This window comes from Lepidochelys kempii, chromosome 1 (assembly GCF_965140265.1).
Source record: "Lepidochelys kempii isolate rLepKem1 chromosome 1, rLepKem1.hap2, whole genome shotgun sequence".
NCBI classification, from domain to species: Eukaryota; Metazoa; Chordata; order Testudines; family Cheloniidae; genus Lepidochelys; species Lepidochelys kempii.
The window spans coordinates 230,312,554-230,326,846 of record NC_133256.1 but is presented as its reverse complement, the minus strand read 5'-3'; the positions used below and the strand labels follow the sequence as shown (position 1 = coordinate 230,326,846).

The 14,293-nt window shown below is 40.6% G+C and overlaps 1 protein-coding gene across 3 annotated transcripts in view; it reads left to right on the top strand.

Annotated features, from left to right (window-relative positions):
- The window catches only part of SSPN (sarcospan), a 37,460-nt gene extending 25,204 nt beyond the window's left edge, over positions 1 to 12,256 (top strand). For all 3 annotated transcript variants that reach the window (XM_073317627.1, XM_073317637.1, XM_073317647.1), the window contains exons 2-3: positions 1,170 to 1,256; positions 5,020 to 12,256. In XM_073317627.1, coding sequence (XP_073173728.1) covers positions 1,170 to 1,256; positions 5,020 to 5,385 — 453 coding nt within the window. In that variant the 3' untranslated portion in view covers positions 5,386 to 12,256. The remainder of the gene's footprint in view (positions 1 to 1,169; positions 1,257 to 5,019) is intronic.
- Positions 12,257 to 14,293: the final 2,037 nt, after the last annotated feature.

Genomic DNA, 14,293 nt, shown 5'->3' with positions numbered 1-14,293 from the left:
GGAAGAGCTCTGAAAAGGGGAGTGGAGCATAGCAACTAGCTGAAGGTTTTTCTGAACCTTTCTGCCTGTGAAGGGCAAATAAGGCATAATGGCTCATTGGACATAAGGGAGCGCACTAAGCAACTGATGCTTCGAAAACAAACAGCTTGTGCTCATCTGTTAGTAGCAGATGTGCAAGGAGCACGGTGAGTTGGCCATGCCCCAACTCTCCTGTCTACCCCAGATATGTCTGTGGGATGTCATTGGACGCACTAGCTGACCTAGATGGCATTTTGGGAATAGTAGGGGCAAAATTTTGCCTGGATCCTGTGTGTTCTCTTCTCTACCTACACAGGGCTATCCAGATGGGCTATCCATCCCAAAAGTTACTATCCATCCATCCAGTATCTGAGCACTTTCCATGTGAAATCAATAGCCAATCCCATGGTAGGCTTGATGGAATCTCTGGATTTCTCCCTTTGAGTTATAACTGTTGCATTGAGTTAAATTTTACAAATAAATAAACTGTCTAGTTTTAGTGTATTAGCCGAATGAAGTCCAGAATGTAAACAAGCATAAATGGAGCCATATAAATTAAGGCCAAGGTTTGCAAAGCTGAGCACCTAAAGTTAGGCCTTAAATGTTTAGCCAGCTACATAAGTATCCTGATTTTCAAAAATGGCGAGCCAGGCAGCTCCCATTGATTCCAGTTGGAGTGGTGAGTGCCCAACACCTCTGACAACCAGGCCATTAATTTAGATGCCTTAATATAGATTGAGGGAGACTAACTTTAAGCTTTCAAATTTGAAAACCTTGGGCTAAATTTAGAGCAGCAGCATTTCCCAGTAGTTAGAATTCTAGCCTTGGAGCTGTGAGACCAGCTCATTCACAGACTTCCTATGTGACCTTAAGTCACTTAGCCACTCTGTGCCTCCATTCCCATTTGTCAAATGGACATAATAGAACTGCCCTACATCACAAGGGTGTAGTGAGGATAAACGTTTTTCAGAGCCATGTTGTAGGATTGTGGGGTACTCAGATGCTATTCGGCCATATAAATACCACAGCGAGGTTATTACATTTTAAAACTTATTTTATTTTAAGGTGCTGGTAATACAGATAGAACATTTTTGTTTGGAAAAATAAGATCTTTATCTTGACATTGTCCCTTTAAATCTCCTCCTTTGCAGGTCTGTGTGGTTGCCTTAGTGGGAATGGTGATGCTTTGTGTTTCATATCAGCCTGAGGAGAAGACCTGTTTCCAGTTTGCTGTAAAGGTACAGTGTAATTTTTTTAAAATCTCACCCCCCCCCCCCCACACACACACGTGTGTGTGTGTATAAAATCACAAGCTGCTTTACTGGATATTTTCCCCATATAAAAGAAAGCCAGATTGTGCTTGAAATTGCAAAAATTTAACCCTTAGATTGGCAGTCTAGCAAATGCCAACAATCAAACAAATGCTTAGGAGGATTTATACTATACCCTGCATATCTGAAGTCTGTATAAAAGAGGAATTCTAGGTCAAGATATGCTGATAAATACTTTATTTTCAGGTAAGAGCCCATTTTATCCCCAACATTTTGGGGAATATCAAAGACATTTGGATAAATGGGCTCAAGGGTTCCAAAACTGAGGGGGTTATTGGGTAAGGGGAGACATCAGTTATCAGGATAGAGAATTTCATATTAAAGGGATTCAGATAAATAGGGCTTTACTGTATCTATTTCTGACATTTTAGGATTGATTTTAAGTCCCACCTAGTATGCAGTTTCCCCCTTCCCATAAAATTAGATGCTGACTACATATGCATGTGCAAATTAAAAGGCTTGGGGGAAGACCCCCTACTTGTCCGCCCGCCCACCTACCAAGGATATATAGTAAACCCATCTAAACTATGTAGTCTTGCTTCATATTGTGTCAGGTATCACAGACATTTAGTCAGTGAGCAACACAAGGACTATGCACCACTGATGTCCCATTTAAGTTCTCAAAACAGCAACAGCATGGTAGTTATGGAGTTCGTTGGCCTTGCATCAACCCTCTGCAGGAGGATGAATTTCACTCTGAGGCGCACCAAATTTTTTCCCCAGTGGGAGTATTGTAGCAGCTTTTCTCCAGATTACTTTTATTTCAAAGGCTCTTGTTGTTGTGCTGGTGTGGAATAATAAGTGAAAGAATTAAATGGAAAAGGATAATGAATAAAATTCAAGGGGAAGATTTGCAAAGACACAGGTGACAGAGCTACATCCACCCACCCCTCGGCAGGTAGCACTGACACTGGTATAAAGGGTGGCTCTGACATCCTCTAGCCCCTCTTCACGGTCTTATAGTCCAAGCTGCTCTAACTCTTAGAACTAGTTTCAGCCAGCCCCTGATTCGCTTCAGGTGTCCTGATCAACTTAGCATTCTCCCTGCCTTCTGGAAAGTTCTTAATTGGCCCCAGGTGTCTTAATTGACCTGGAGCAGTTGCTATTTAACTTATCCTGGTATCAGGGATGTGTTTAGCCTGGAGCTAATATATCTATCTCCCACTACTTTTCTATAGCCATCTGGCCTTGCCCCGTCACACTATTTAGATAGCAATCACAGGACCTATATAGCTCTCAAGCGGTGAAAAACATTTTTCTGGGGAGAAATTCCGGCTCCTTGGCAGAACTCCCTAAGCAGTTGTATTTGCCGTTTTGGAGTTGCCTCTGGGTCTGTCATGTGATTAGCCTTCTGATGGGGTCCGTGCACTCACTGCCTTGTGCTCCTTCCCAGGCAGTATTTTCTTTGGACTCACCTTTGATATTTAGAAATGTGTTTGCTTTCATCTAATTGCAAAGAAAATTCTTCTGCAAACACCACGTGAGGATAATAGCTATTTGTCAATTGCCTAATGCCCCCATATGACTCTGTGTGTCTCAGCTGATTGCTGCAGGGGCTGCCTGGATATTTTTGCATTTGGAAGGAAAACTGAGGTTTCCTTCATGTATGGCATCATTTTACTTAATGTATTTATTTTGGTGCATAACATGCAAATACATGTGACCATACAAGAAGTACTGTCTAGATTATTTATTGATTTGATGCCATTTTACTCTACCTTTCTGTAGGTGTTGATATCTGCATGCAGTGCAGATCAGTGCAGAAGCAGACCCATGGTACATACAGGCTTAAAAGTTCATATAATGAGGTCGTATTCTACTCTCCATTCCATTCAGTGGGGTTGCCACAGATTTACACCAGGATAATCGAGTAAAATTGGTTCCCTCATGAATATCAACATTCATGCAATTATCTGTTGCCAGCATGTTTTTCCCTTTAAAAATGTTTGCGTCATCTTTTGAAATATTATCACATGCTCATAAATTACCATATATCTTTGTTTAGAGGCTGCCCTCAATTAGTAGCTGCCCCTTTACCATACAGTTTTTAATAGGAGCTGCCCTCATTTTGTAACTTCACTTTTACTGTGGGCCTTTACCATGAAAGCTGCAGGGGGAATGTAATTAAATTTAATAAAAGCCACCTTCCTTTAGAAATTGCCCTAAGTTTAAGACTGCAGGGAGAGTCATTAAACTTAATAGAAGCCATGGCTTCTAAATGAAGATCTAGATATCTTGAATTCAGTTATTTTGGGGACAGAAGGGATATATTGCTTTGATATCTCCTACAAGCCTACTATTTCCCCCCAAACTGACACATGTTTGGGAAGATAGATCTACAGTGTGAATCAAAGACAAATATACCCAGAGAGTGAATTTGATCCAAACATGCATACCTAGAGCTTGAAGGTCCTAAAAAATGCTTATGTATTGATAGTGCAGAGGTTAAAAAAAAAAAAAGCCTTGTTATTTAAAATAACAAATTCCCAACCATGCCATATTGCTGACAGATAGGTAAGAAGCCAAGAGAAATAAATGTCTCCATCCTGCTCAGCAGAACCAGAAATGATATTGGCACTATGCACAGAGTTATATTTGAATGTATATATTCACAAAAAGTAGTGTGAGTGTAATACAAAAATTGCCACATCTAGAACTCAAATGTCAGGAAATTCCATACCATATAATAATCAAAGCTCCACTCCTGCAACCTGAAGTGATTGGGGCTCTGAATGATCTCACAGTGATTGAGAATTCCATCCACAGGACCAGGCTCCAAATAATTACATTTCCCTCTGGGACTGAAAAAGGACTCTATCCTCTTTATTCCGTGCAAGTGGTAGCCTTAGAGACTAAGGGGAACTTAACTTCCTTCTGTGCCTTTGAAATCTTCTCTTTCACCTTCCTGGGCCAGATTTCCAAAGGGGCCTTTGTGAGGCACAAATTCACTCCTATAAGTTCGTGTGCCTGTTTTGTAATTATCATTATTTTCCACATGGAAACTCAGATGAGTTCAAGCAAAGTGCCCTTGCAGTCCCCGCTCATTTAGACACCTAGCTGTCCAATATGCCTGCACAAGTCTGATTTTTGTGTGTGTGCGAAACATAGCCAAGAGTAGATGCATGCACAAAGTTGTTCCTGTAATTCCTTTGTCAGTGGGATAATGACGGCACTTTTGTAAGCACCACCGCTTGCCATTAAATATTTGAGGCTAGTGCCTCAATTTGTGTAAATCGCTGTGGTTCCATTGACTTCAATAGAGCCACACCAATTTACCTTACCTGAATATGTGGCTGTTGCAACTCTAGTCAAAGCAGCATGAACAATACCACAAAAGCGCACCCTGCTCCATTAAGCATGCAGCTTTGTAAAAAGTTAGACTCCTTGATATTATTTTTAGTAGGTCTGTTCTGAAAATTATATTCCAACCCTCATACGAAGTAAGTAAAATATGCCTTGGGAGGGCTGATGTACTTGCAACTGCTTTTAGCACCCACAGCTCTTCATCAAGCCAGAATTACATATTTATTGCAAATCATGAGCATGAAATGTATAAACTGTTCCTCAAAGGCACGCTTTCACTAGAAAAATCTGTGTGCATGTGTTGGTTATATGCCCCGTTCTCCGTGTAGTTGGAAAAGAATGTTTTTTCTTTTTTGCTTTATTTCAGCTGATGTACTTTCTACTGAGCGCCCTGAGTCTGATTACCTGTGTTCTGGCAGTGGCTTTTGTTGCACATCATTATTCACAGATTACACAGTTTACCTGTGATGCCGTCCTCAACTCTTGCCAGTGCAAACTGGACACTTCAGATCCCCTCAGTAGGACCTTCGTTTACCATGATGTATCTGACTGTACCAGTGTCACTGGCACTTTCAATCTGTATCTGCTACTGCAGATGGTTCTTAATCTGATCACAGCCATTGTGTGTTTGTTGGCATGCTTTGTGATGTGGAAACACAGATATCAGGTCTTTTATGTGGGCGTTCGGTTACACTCATTAACTGGTACTGAAATCCAGCAGCAGAAAGTATAGGGGGTGGTTCTGGTTTGTTTTGTAGAGAGTGAATAACAAATGTCAGGCTATTACCACCATAGAAACCGCAAATAGATGAGCGTTTAAAGATTTTTGACAAAGACGACCATTCACACATTTTTAATGAATATATTTATATTTTTCAGTCATTTGAAGAGCAATTTTTATGGCTGCTATTGCCAAGGGCCCTTGTGGGAAGAGCTAGATGTATCTCAAAAATTCTAAAGATGTGGCTGTACAAATATTCTCCAAAGAGCATCTTTAATAGGCACAGACAAAGGCAGTTTTGATAATTATTGGCATTCCTCTGCTGAGCTATATATGGTAACAAACAATGGGCCAGATTTTTGGTTGGTGTCAATCTGTCTGTTCCATTGACTTCAGTGGGGCTATGCTGATTTACACCAGCTGAGGATCTGGTCCAGACTGTTTAAGTGAAATTATTCCAGTCATGCTTAGGGAGTTGTGCTCTTGGATATCCCACATTATCATTACTGGGATGTACTGTATATGTGTGAGCAATGAGGGAAGGTTGAGACCCTTCCAAATGAAACTAAGACCAGCAACAAATAAGAATCTATTGCTGGTAACAGTATAAACTCTAGTCAAGGTTTTCAAAAGGCCTAATGAGATCCCTTAAAGAGGCCAGATTTTCCAGGAGCGGTGCTTAGCACTTTCTGAAAATTAGACCAATGTAAGTTCTCTCAAGTTGGACACCTAAAACTGAAGCTCCCAAATAGCTAGCGGCTTTTGGAAAGCTTGTATCAACATGATTGTAATAGCACTGCATATAAAAAGGATTTTCACCCAATTACTCCAGTTTTACTTTCCTCCAAGTGCAGCAGGCCAAATGCCTTCTTGGTGTACTTCCTGTGAAGACAACAGAGCTGCACCAGGGATGGATTTGGCCCAACAACCCTGAAAGATATATCACTGCATAAATAAAAAGGGGACCTCCGAGAAGGTATTGCCAGTGTCCTAAGAACATAATCTGAGTACAAGAGCATAATCATTTCCTAATGAGTGGTGGTGAAGATAATCATTCATTGCAAACTGCATTTAAAATCGGTTTGTATCCCAAAGGTTAGGATCCAAAAGTGCTTTATAGTTTATGGGCCTGATTCTCTACAGATTTGCTCCTTGTATAGTCCTTTGCGCCTCTGTAAATTGGATATAAAACTTGTGTGAGTGAACAAAGACTTCTGATTTGGTCGTACTTTGCACACATTCATTTGCACAGATGCACAAAGGGCAAGGGCCAAGGCAGTGGAGAATCTTGCCCTGTATATCTAGAGATCCCTCATCCGATTGTTAGGACACTGGCAATTTTATTTAAGCAGTGAACCCCAAAAGTGTAATTTTTGAGACCAGCCTCAACCGGGCCTCCCTTTTTGTGCCCACAAACCTGCAGAAACAAGTACTTGTGGGTACTGTACAATTTTGTATCAGCATTAACTGTGCAGGTAAATTGGTGCAATCTAAGCAGCAAATCTGACTCCAAATGGTCTTCAGATAAAACTGAGGTAATGACAACCTTGGGAAGAAGCCAGGTATAGTGGAATTCAATTAAAAAGATTGATTTGGGGTCCACCACCACATTGGGGACTGATCCATCTCTCCTTGATGTCAGTGGAAAGTATCTTATTGATGTCAGTGGAAGTTGCTTGATCCTTATATCTGAATAGCCATTGCATGTGGATCCATGGAATATTTAGCTTTCCAAAGGAGACGTTTATGTGGAAGTAACCTTTCCATCTTTCAAGCACAGTCCAGAGATGGAAAAGAGTGTAAAATTCACCCCTCAAAATGGGGAACCCCTGGAGATCCAGAGGATGCAGCCCCACAGCAGTCTTGACAGCTTGCTCTCAGGGCTGCTCTGTTCCAGCTGTGGGATAACATTTTTCAAAGTGTCTAAGAAGTGCCATTTTCAAAAGGGGCTTAGGTACTCAATAATCTCAGTCTTGTTCATTTGGGCACTTTTGAAAATGTTACCTACAATTTCTGGTGGGAAATACAAGCATTTTACTCCCTTTGTTTGAAGAATGCCTTTATCAGACTGGTGTCTTACCCAACGTCCAGGGGATTTTATTGGCCAGGGAAGAAGTAGTGGGGGTGAGAATAACTGAATTATTTTAGTTTTGTGAAAAGGGTTTTGTTAAACTGTTTCAAAGGGGATAGCTCAAAGAGTGAGGGCTGCCACCACTAAAGCCGGCACCCTTTGGTATCTCTCGCACTATCAGTGGCAAGGCCAAGGACTGAATAGACATGGAGACTGACCAACCTTCTCACTCCACACAGGAGGCTGAGTGGCAGGGCAGGATGGGAAGTTTGATCTGCTGCTGCCTGTGCCATATTTCCATTATAGCTAAATGTTCACTCTCCGGACCTGTCAGTTTTAATCCTTTGACCTTCATCTCAATCCTGTGTTTTTCATTTTTGTTCACTGCAATCTGTTAGGTCCTGTGCCTCCTCCCGCATGTGAAGGTGGGGGAGGGGGGAAGCTGCTGCATAGAGGGCTCCAGCCACAATCCAATGATTTAAATAGGTTGGCACCCTTTGGCACCACTGAATCCATCATAATGGTGAGGGATAACATACATTTGCGGTGAAAGATCTGAGGGTGGCTACAGAAAATACAGTGAATGTATTGGGGAAACATGCCTGTTCCCTAGAACTCTGTGTATTCTAATAGCAACCCACCTGAATTTTTAAACTGCATAGTAGAATTCAGTATATTAAACAGTGCATTGCAGCTTGCCTCTTTGCTCTGAAAGGGGAAAAACCCCAATATTGATCATGTATATTAAAATATTTCCTGCTTAATAGGTATTTTGAACTAGCAAACGATAAACTTCTTTGTCTCTCTCTATCTATCTCTCTATCTCTCTAGATGTATCTATCTATCAGGGTCATACATCCAGAACATAGAGGTCATACCAGGAAACAGCCACAGGAGCTATTTTGAACCAGCGGTCTCCTGGCCATGGTTTTACAATATGCATTTTGTTTCAAACATGAAATCCTGAGAACTTTGATAGAGCAAAACTAAAAAGTTCTTGATCTAGAGTCTTCAGAAAGTGCCAGATCCTGCTCCAGAGAAAGTGAATAGAAAGCAAAAATTTACCTTGACTTCAGTGGGAGGAGGATTGGGACCTAAAGCTCTTGCAAGCTATTAAAGAGGTGTGAAGGGGGAAAAAAAATCAGTCCTGGAAATGAATCCTCTGGAAAAGCCCACTAAAACTGGCTAGTGATTAAACCAATCTGGTTGCATAGGAATTGAGAAAGGTTTATATAGTCTACACTCAAAACAGACCTGATTCTCATTTACACTATTGCCACTTTCCGTTGTTCTGGCAGCAGAAATGGGCCTTAAAGAGAGCATAAATTACATTTGTGCTCACTTTATGGCCCCTTTATATTGCTAATAGGCCCTTACTGTAAATGAAAATTTCATGGAGAAAAATCTTTCTATAGACTGTTTCAGACCGTTTTATAGAACTACAGTAGTGGGGTATAATTCTCCATTGCATTCTATTGCCAAGCTTAAGATCTTCATTCTCTACTAAATTCGGTTGGACTTTTCCAGAAGGCTGGGGCCTGGTTATTTATCCCTTAGTCATGCAAGCGGTCCTCGGAACATATGTAAGCAGGGATGTTGCATGCATAACACACAAAGCATCAGCTTTGCTCTGGGTTTGAGATATTTTGATGTTGTGGTATGCAAATACTAAAGTTATAATAAGAACAACAAAAAAGGAACTGAGATACACAGCATACTACTTAGCAAAGTGTCTCATTCTAAAACTGACCATGAACCAAGGCAGTGGCCTTTTCTTATAAGCTATAAATCTCTGAGATTTGCACAATCCTCCTCCTCCTCCTCCTCCTCCGCTAGTACTAAAATGAAACTAGACTTTGAAGGAAGGGGAACTGCTGCGATTTGGCTTTACATGACAGATGAGGAACACAGCAGCTGAAATGTATAGACATTGTAAGCAAGCTCACTCTTTGACTGTGCCTTCACGTGATCACCATCTGAGCCTTGCCAGCTCCATCTAGCTCTGTGTGGGCAGCTACTTGGAGCTTTGCCTAAAACAGAGAGCTACAGAAGAGCTCTGGAAACGTAGTTAAGTACTAGGACTAACTTTTTCACCTACTGTGTCTGCTAAATTGTATAATGTTTCCGTGGGGCTTCTAAAATCAGAAACCATTATGTTTGTGTGTTAGAAGCCATTATGCATATATTCTATATTTAAGTCTGGGATGTCAGGTCCCCTTGAAATTTTCATACACTCCCTCCACACACCCACATGTGCTTATGTCTGGAAAATGTTTTTAGATATTAGTAAAGTGTGTGGGTAGGGGGGTATTCAAGGGAGACACTGAGGAACAACAGTAAAGCACTATTTAAGCATGAAGTTTAAAAACCTCCTTAAGGAGATGGAACACTATTACCAGTATGTACATTGTGGCTTTCTATAATACTTACACTATATATAGAGAGAGAAATATTGTGTGTGGACCAGATCATCAGTTAGGGTAAATCACCATAACTCTGGTGAACTCTAGAATCTGGCCTTGCATCTTCCTCTATCATAAATCATGAGAGAACTCCACATTTTTACTCTGCTAATCAAAGATCTCTGACCAGTTATAACAGGTTGGAACTGTATATTTAGCTAACTTTTGCTGAGATTTTTACAAAGCTGTATCAGTTACTAATACATGCTTACCTTAATTATAGCACCTGTGGCAAGCTGTCTGGAATTATTAATTGTGAAGCTTTCTTGTGTCAAGTCTATAGTTATTACCATAGCAATTTTTATTTTTTCCCTACAATTCCCAGTGATCACTAATGTTTATCCATGTGTACAATTCAAATCTGTAGTCTGAAAGCTGGGTCTATACAAATATAAACAAAAACAAAGGTTTGTATTGATGGGGGTGTGTATGTGTAATGTTATGCCTTTGTCTGAAGAAACAGTTAAAAGATTCATTTAAATGTATTTCGGGTTGGGGTTTTTTTTTTAAGGGGATATGTATAATGCATATTTCATTTGTTAACATAATGCTTCTATATTCCATGAAGCTGTCTACATTTGAGCACAGCTATTAAAGTGTGCTTAAATTGACTGACTGCAGAGAGAGAGTATGAGCTGAGATACATCAAAACTCACAAATTAGTGTCTACTTCAAAAACTGGATTCTCAGCTGAAAGGAGTTAATGCTCATTTGCTCTCCGATATTCCTGCCACTGTCTCCAGGTTAGCACGTTGCATAAATGTTAAAAGGTTGGGTTGCTAATGTGCAGACAAATGGGAACAGAGAGTGAGCTGGGGGAATAATCTGCAGAAGATGACTTGAATACACACACATCCTTCAGTCAGATATATTATGAATGACAAGCACTGTGCTGACCTCAAGTTGCTGGATGTATGGAGAATGACACAGATTAAGCCAGAGCTCAGCAGCATTGAGGGCCCTGGTTATATTAACAATGGAATATTTTAGCAAGCCAGTTTTCAGCTGAGCTTCACTCAGTTGGGCAAAGAGAATCTTCTCTGAAATGTTCCAAAGTTAATAGAATAGGGATATAACAAAGGATTTCTCTTTTGCCAGAACTGTACCTAAAAGAAATCTATACTGGATATTTTCCCCATAGCCAGCTGCTCCTGGTGGATACAGCTAGAATGGAATCAGTAGTGAGCTCTCCCTTAAAGAAGCCTGTCAGTTTGGGATCCAGTGTTGCCTAGCATACATACACATGGCTCCCATAGATTTTACTGGGAGCTTTGAGGGGAAGAGAGACTTGACGTTTCCATCTCTTCTTTCCTGGTCATGGAAGTGATGATGCCCTGCAGTGTGCTGCAAATCCTATTGAAAAATAGCCATGATTCTGACACTGGGCCAAAGTCAGCCCATAAAGATGTGTATGCAACTCGTGTGGACTCAAATTGGAGTTACACATATGCATAGAAAGGCTCTCCAGGTGTTTGTGGCACGTTACGTTAAAATCAACAGAAGGCAATATTCAAAGGACAGTGCCAAGTACTTTTTGCCTCAGATTTAGACCATGTTAAACAATTGCAGGGGGGAGGGGGGGAGTTTAGCAGGGGGAAGAGTTACAAAACTTGATGAGCTTTCAATGAGAGTTGCAGATGTTTGACACCTCTTGGGTATATGGCCCAATGATAGTGTAAGGGCCAGATCCTCAATTGATGTGACTCAGTCTAGCTCCATTGACTTCAACAGAGCAATACCAGTTTACTCCAGCTGAAGATCTGGTCCTAATGAAATGTTTCTAAAAATGCTGCAATGGAAATATTTTTAAAATAATTTAAACATTCTGCCCCCTGCACCCCAGTGCTGTGAATCCAAATGCAAGAGCGCTGGGCTAACATAAAAGAACCAGCAACTGAAACAGACTGGAGAGTGAAACTGTCCAGTCTACTTTCACTACCCAAGTCTAGTTGTTTTAAACAAAAAAAAAAAAAAAAGAAGAATTTGTTTTTAAAGTAACTCATTCCATTTCAATTACCTAAAGTGTTACTAATAGCAGGGGGTCAGGAATTTTAACCAGTTTACACTGGGCCAGATTCTCAGCTGCTGTACCTCTGTGCAGTGCCGGTTAAGCTACACCAGCTGAGGAGCTGGCCAATCCATTTTATTTAGCAATGTCCTTTGATATTTTAACTGAAATTAAGCTTTATAATCTAATTTTGTTTGTTTGTGTCACATTCATATACATTCATATGTATCCTATTTGTTAAGATAGCTGTTTCCAGACTGAGGTTCTTGTGTGCAAAAAATAAATAAAAAATTATGACTTCTGATAGTAAAAGCTATGCCTCTGATTTAAAAATACTTTTATCTTTACTGCATTTCTAATAAAATCTTTTCATTTGCTCCAATTTGGCTTCTGCATTTTTGTTTCTTTATCTATTTCCCAAGGCAACTGGACTTTTCTTCTGCATATTACCCCATGGTCTATTTCACCAAATTCTGCAATCAGTTTTAAGAAAATTAGGAGACTATTGCCTTCGTATGGGCAGCTAGACTTATAGCTGGAAGAGATGAGTTACAGGATGGTAAAATCTCCCAAAAGAATCCACTATCCTAAAAATCTGCTTATATTTATGATTACGTTATTGTTTATAGTGAATTGTCAAACAGAAGAGGAAACCAGCGCTTGAAGATTACACCGGCCTGTAGGCTAATTATACAGTATGAGTGCATTTCATTTACTGAAGCAGAATGTGAAGCTATGTGTATATATACCTGTAAGAACAAGAAGGAACTGAACTGCAATCCTGACTCAGGCAACCCTCCCACTAAACTGAGTGGAAGTCTTATCTGGGGTAAGAAAGAATGTGGACCTGAGCCTGGAATATTTAGGGGGTGTTGTCACAGAAGTGATAGTGTTATTGAACTCCTTTGACAAAGGTAATGAGGCACCATGTTAGGTAGGTATGTTACAATGAGTTCAGGAAGGAAGAATTCATGCAGAACGCGCAGTCCCACCACTGCCAGATCCCATGAGCGTTACTGGTGACCAATGACTACGGCATCAAGGCTGAGTTCTGCAAGACCTCATGGCTTCTGCATTCATTACACACAAAGTAACCACCGATACTTGCTTTGCTCTCTAGTCATGTTAGTCAATATGGTGAAGATGTGTTAGCAAATAAGAATGGAAAAAAACCAAACTATTTACATTAAAATCGTCCAAATGTTGACATAGTGAGGTGATAACGAGCATTTCCTTTATTTTATTTTTTTTAAAGATTTACCCAGCGTACCTCAGCGTTGGTAGTTTTCACTGAGCTCCTGCTGTTCCACACCCCCCCCCCCGCCCAAAAATTTTTGTATGCAGTGGCAAGTGTCATGCGCAGGATCACACACTGAAGTTTGGCTCTATTTGGGGATTAGAAACTAGCAGCTTCCTAGTGCACAGTCTTCGTCTCTAATCAAAATACCATACAACCCCCTGTCCTGGAAATAGCTGGCATTTTATAATGCAATCTTTAAGACCATTCAGCCAACATCATCTTGTGTGATGGAGTGTCATATCAACTGCTCCATTGTCACTGCTGGAAGGAGATTTGCTCTGTGTGTGTGTTGCTACTGCACTAGTTCGAGCAGGAATTATTTGGGGGAAGTTCTATGGCCTGTGTTATGCAGGGGGTCAGACCATCCTAGAGATGATCACAGTTGTCCTTTCTCGCCATAGAACCCAGGAGTTGAATGAGTATGCACATCTCTTTCTATACATGAATATATGTGTGTTAGTCAAATTTTAAGTCCAATCCAGACCCTCAGAAATGTATAATGTAATGACCCAATCCTGCCAAAGAGACTGATAAACACAGTGCTTGTTCCTGTGAATACTCCCCCAAAAGTCGGTGGGACCTCTCATTGTAGGAAGTACTGCATCTGATAGAGTTTGCAGAATCAGATTTCAATGAAGTAAACGGAGGGACCCAGGGAAGGACTTCTTATGTGAGCAAAGGTTGCAGCATCTGGCTCTAAGTGACTAATCTATACAAGTAGATATTCTGAGTCTGCGGTAGAGATGGCCACATGGTAATATACGAAGCCTTGTGGTAAGCTTCATTTATCATGCACCTCCCCAAGTGTGTATTCAAACAGTTCCTATTTTTTAAACAACTTTCCAGAGAAATGTTTCCTTGTTTCCTCGCAGATAGTGAATTTCCCTCCACAAAATTACACTGGCCTGAAGCCCAGAATGGGTAATATTCAGTTCTTCACCAGTACTAGGTTTAAGTTCTGACATCTCTTAACCCATCATAGCTTGAAATGAGTGCATTATATTATGGAAAAGGCAGTTTTACCATCTGCGCCTAACTCTGGAAAGTCCTAAACTTCAAATCTTACATTTATTATGTTT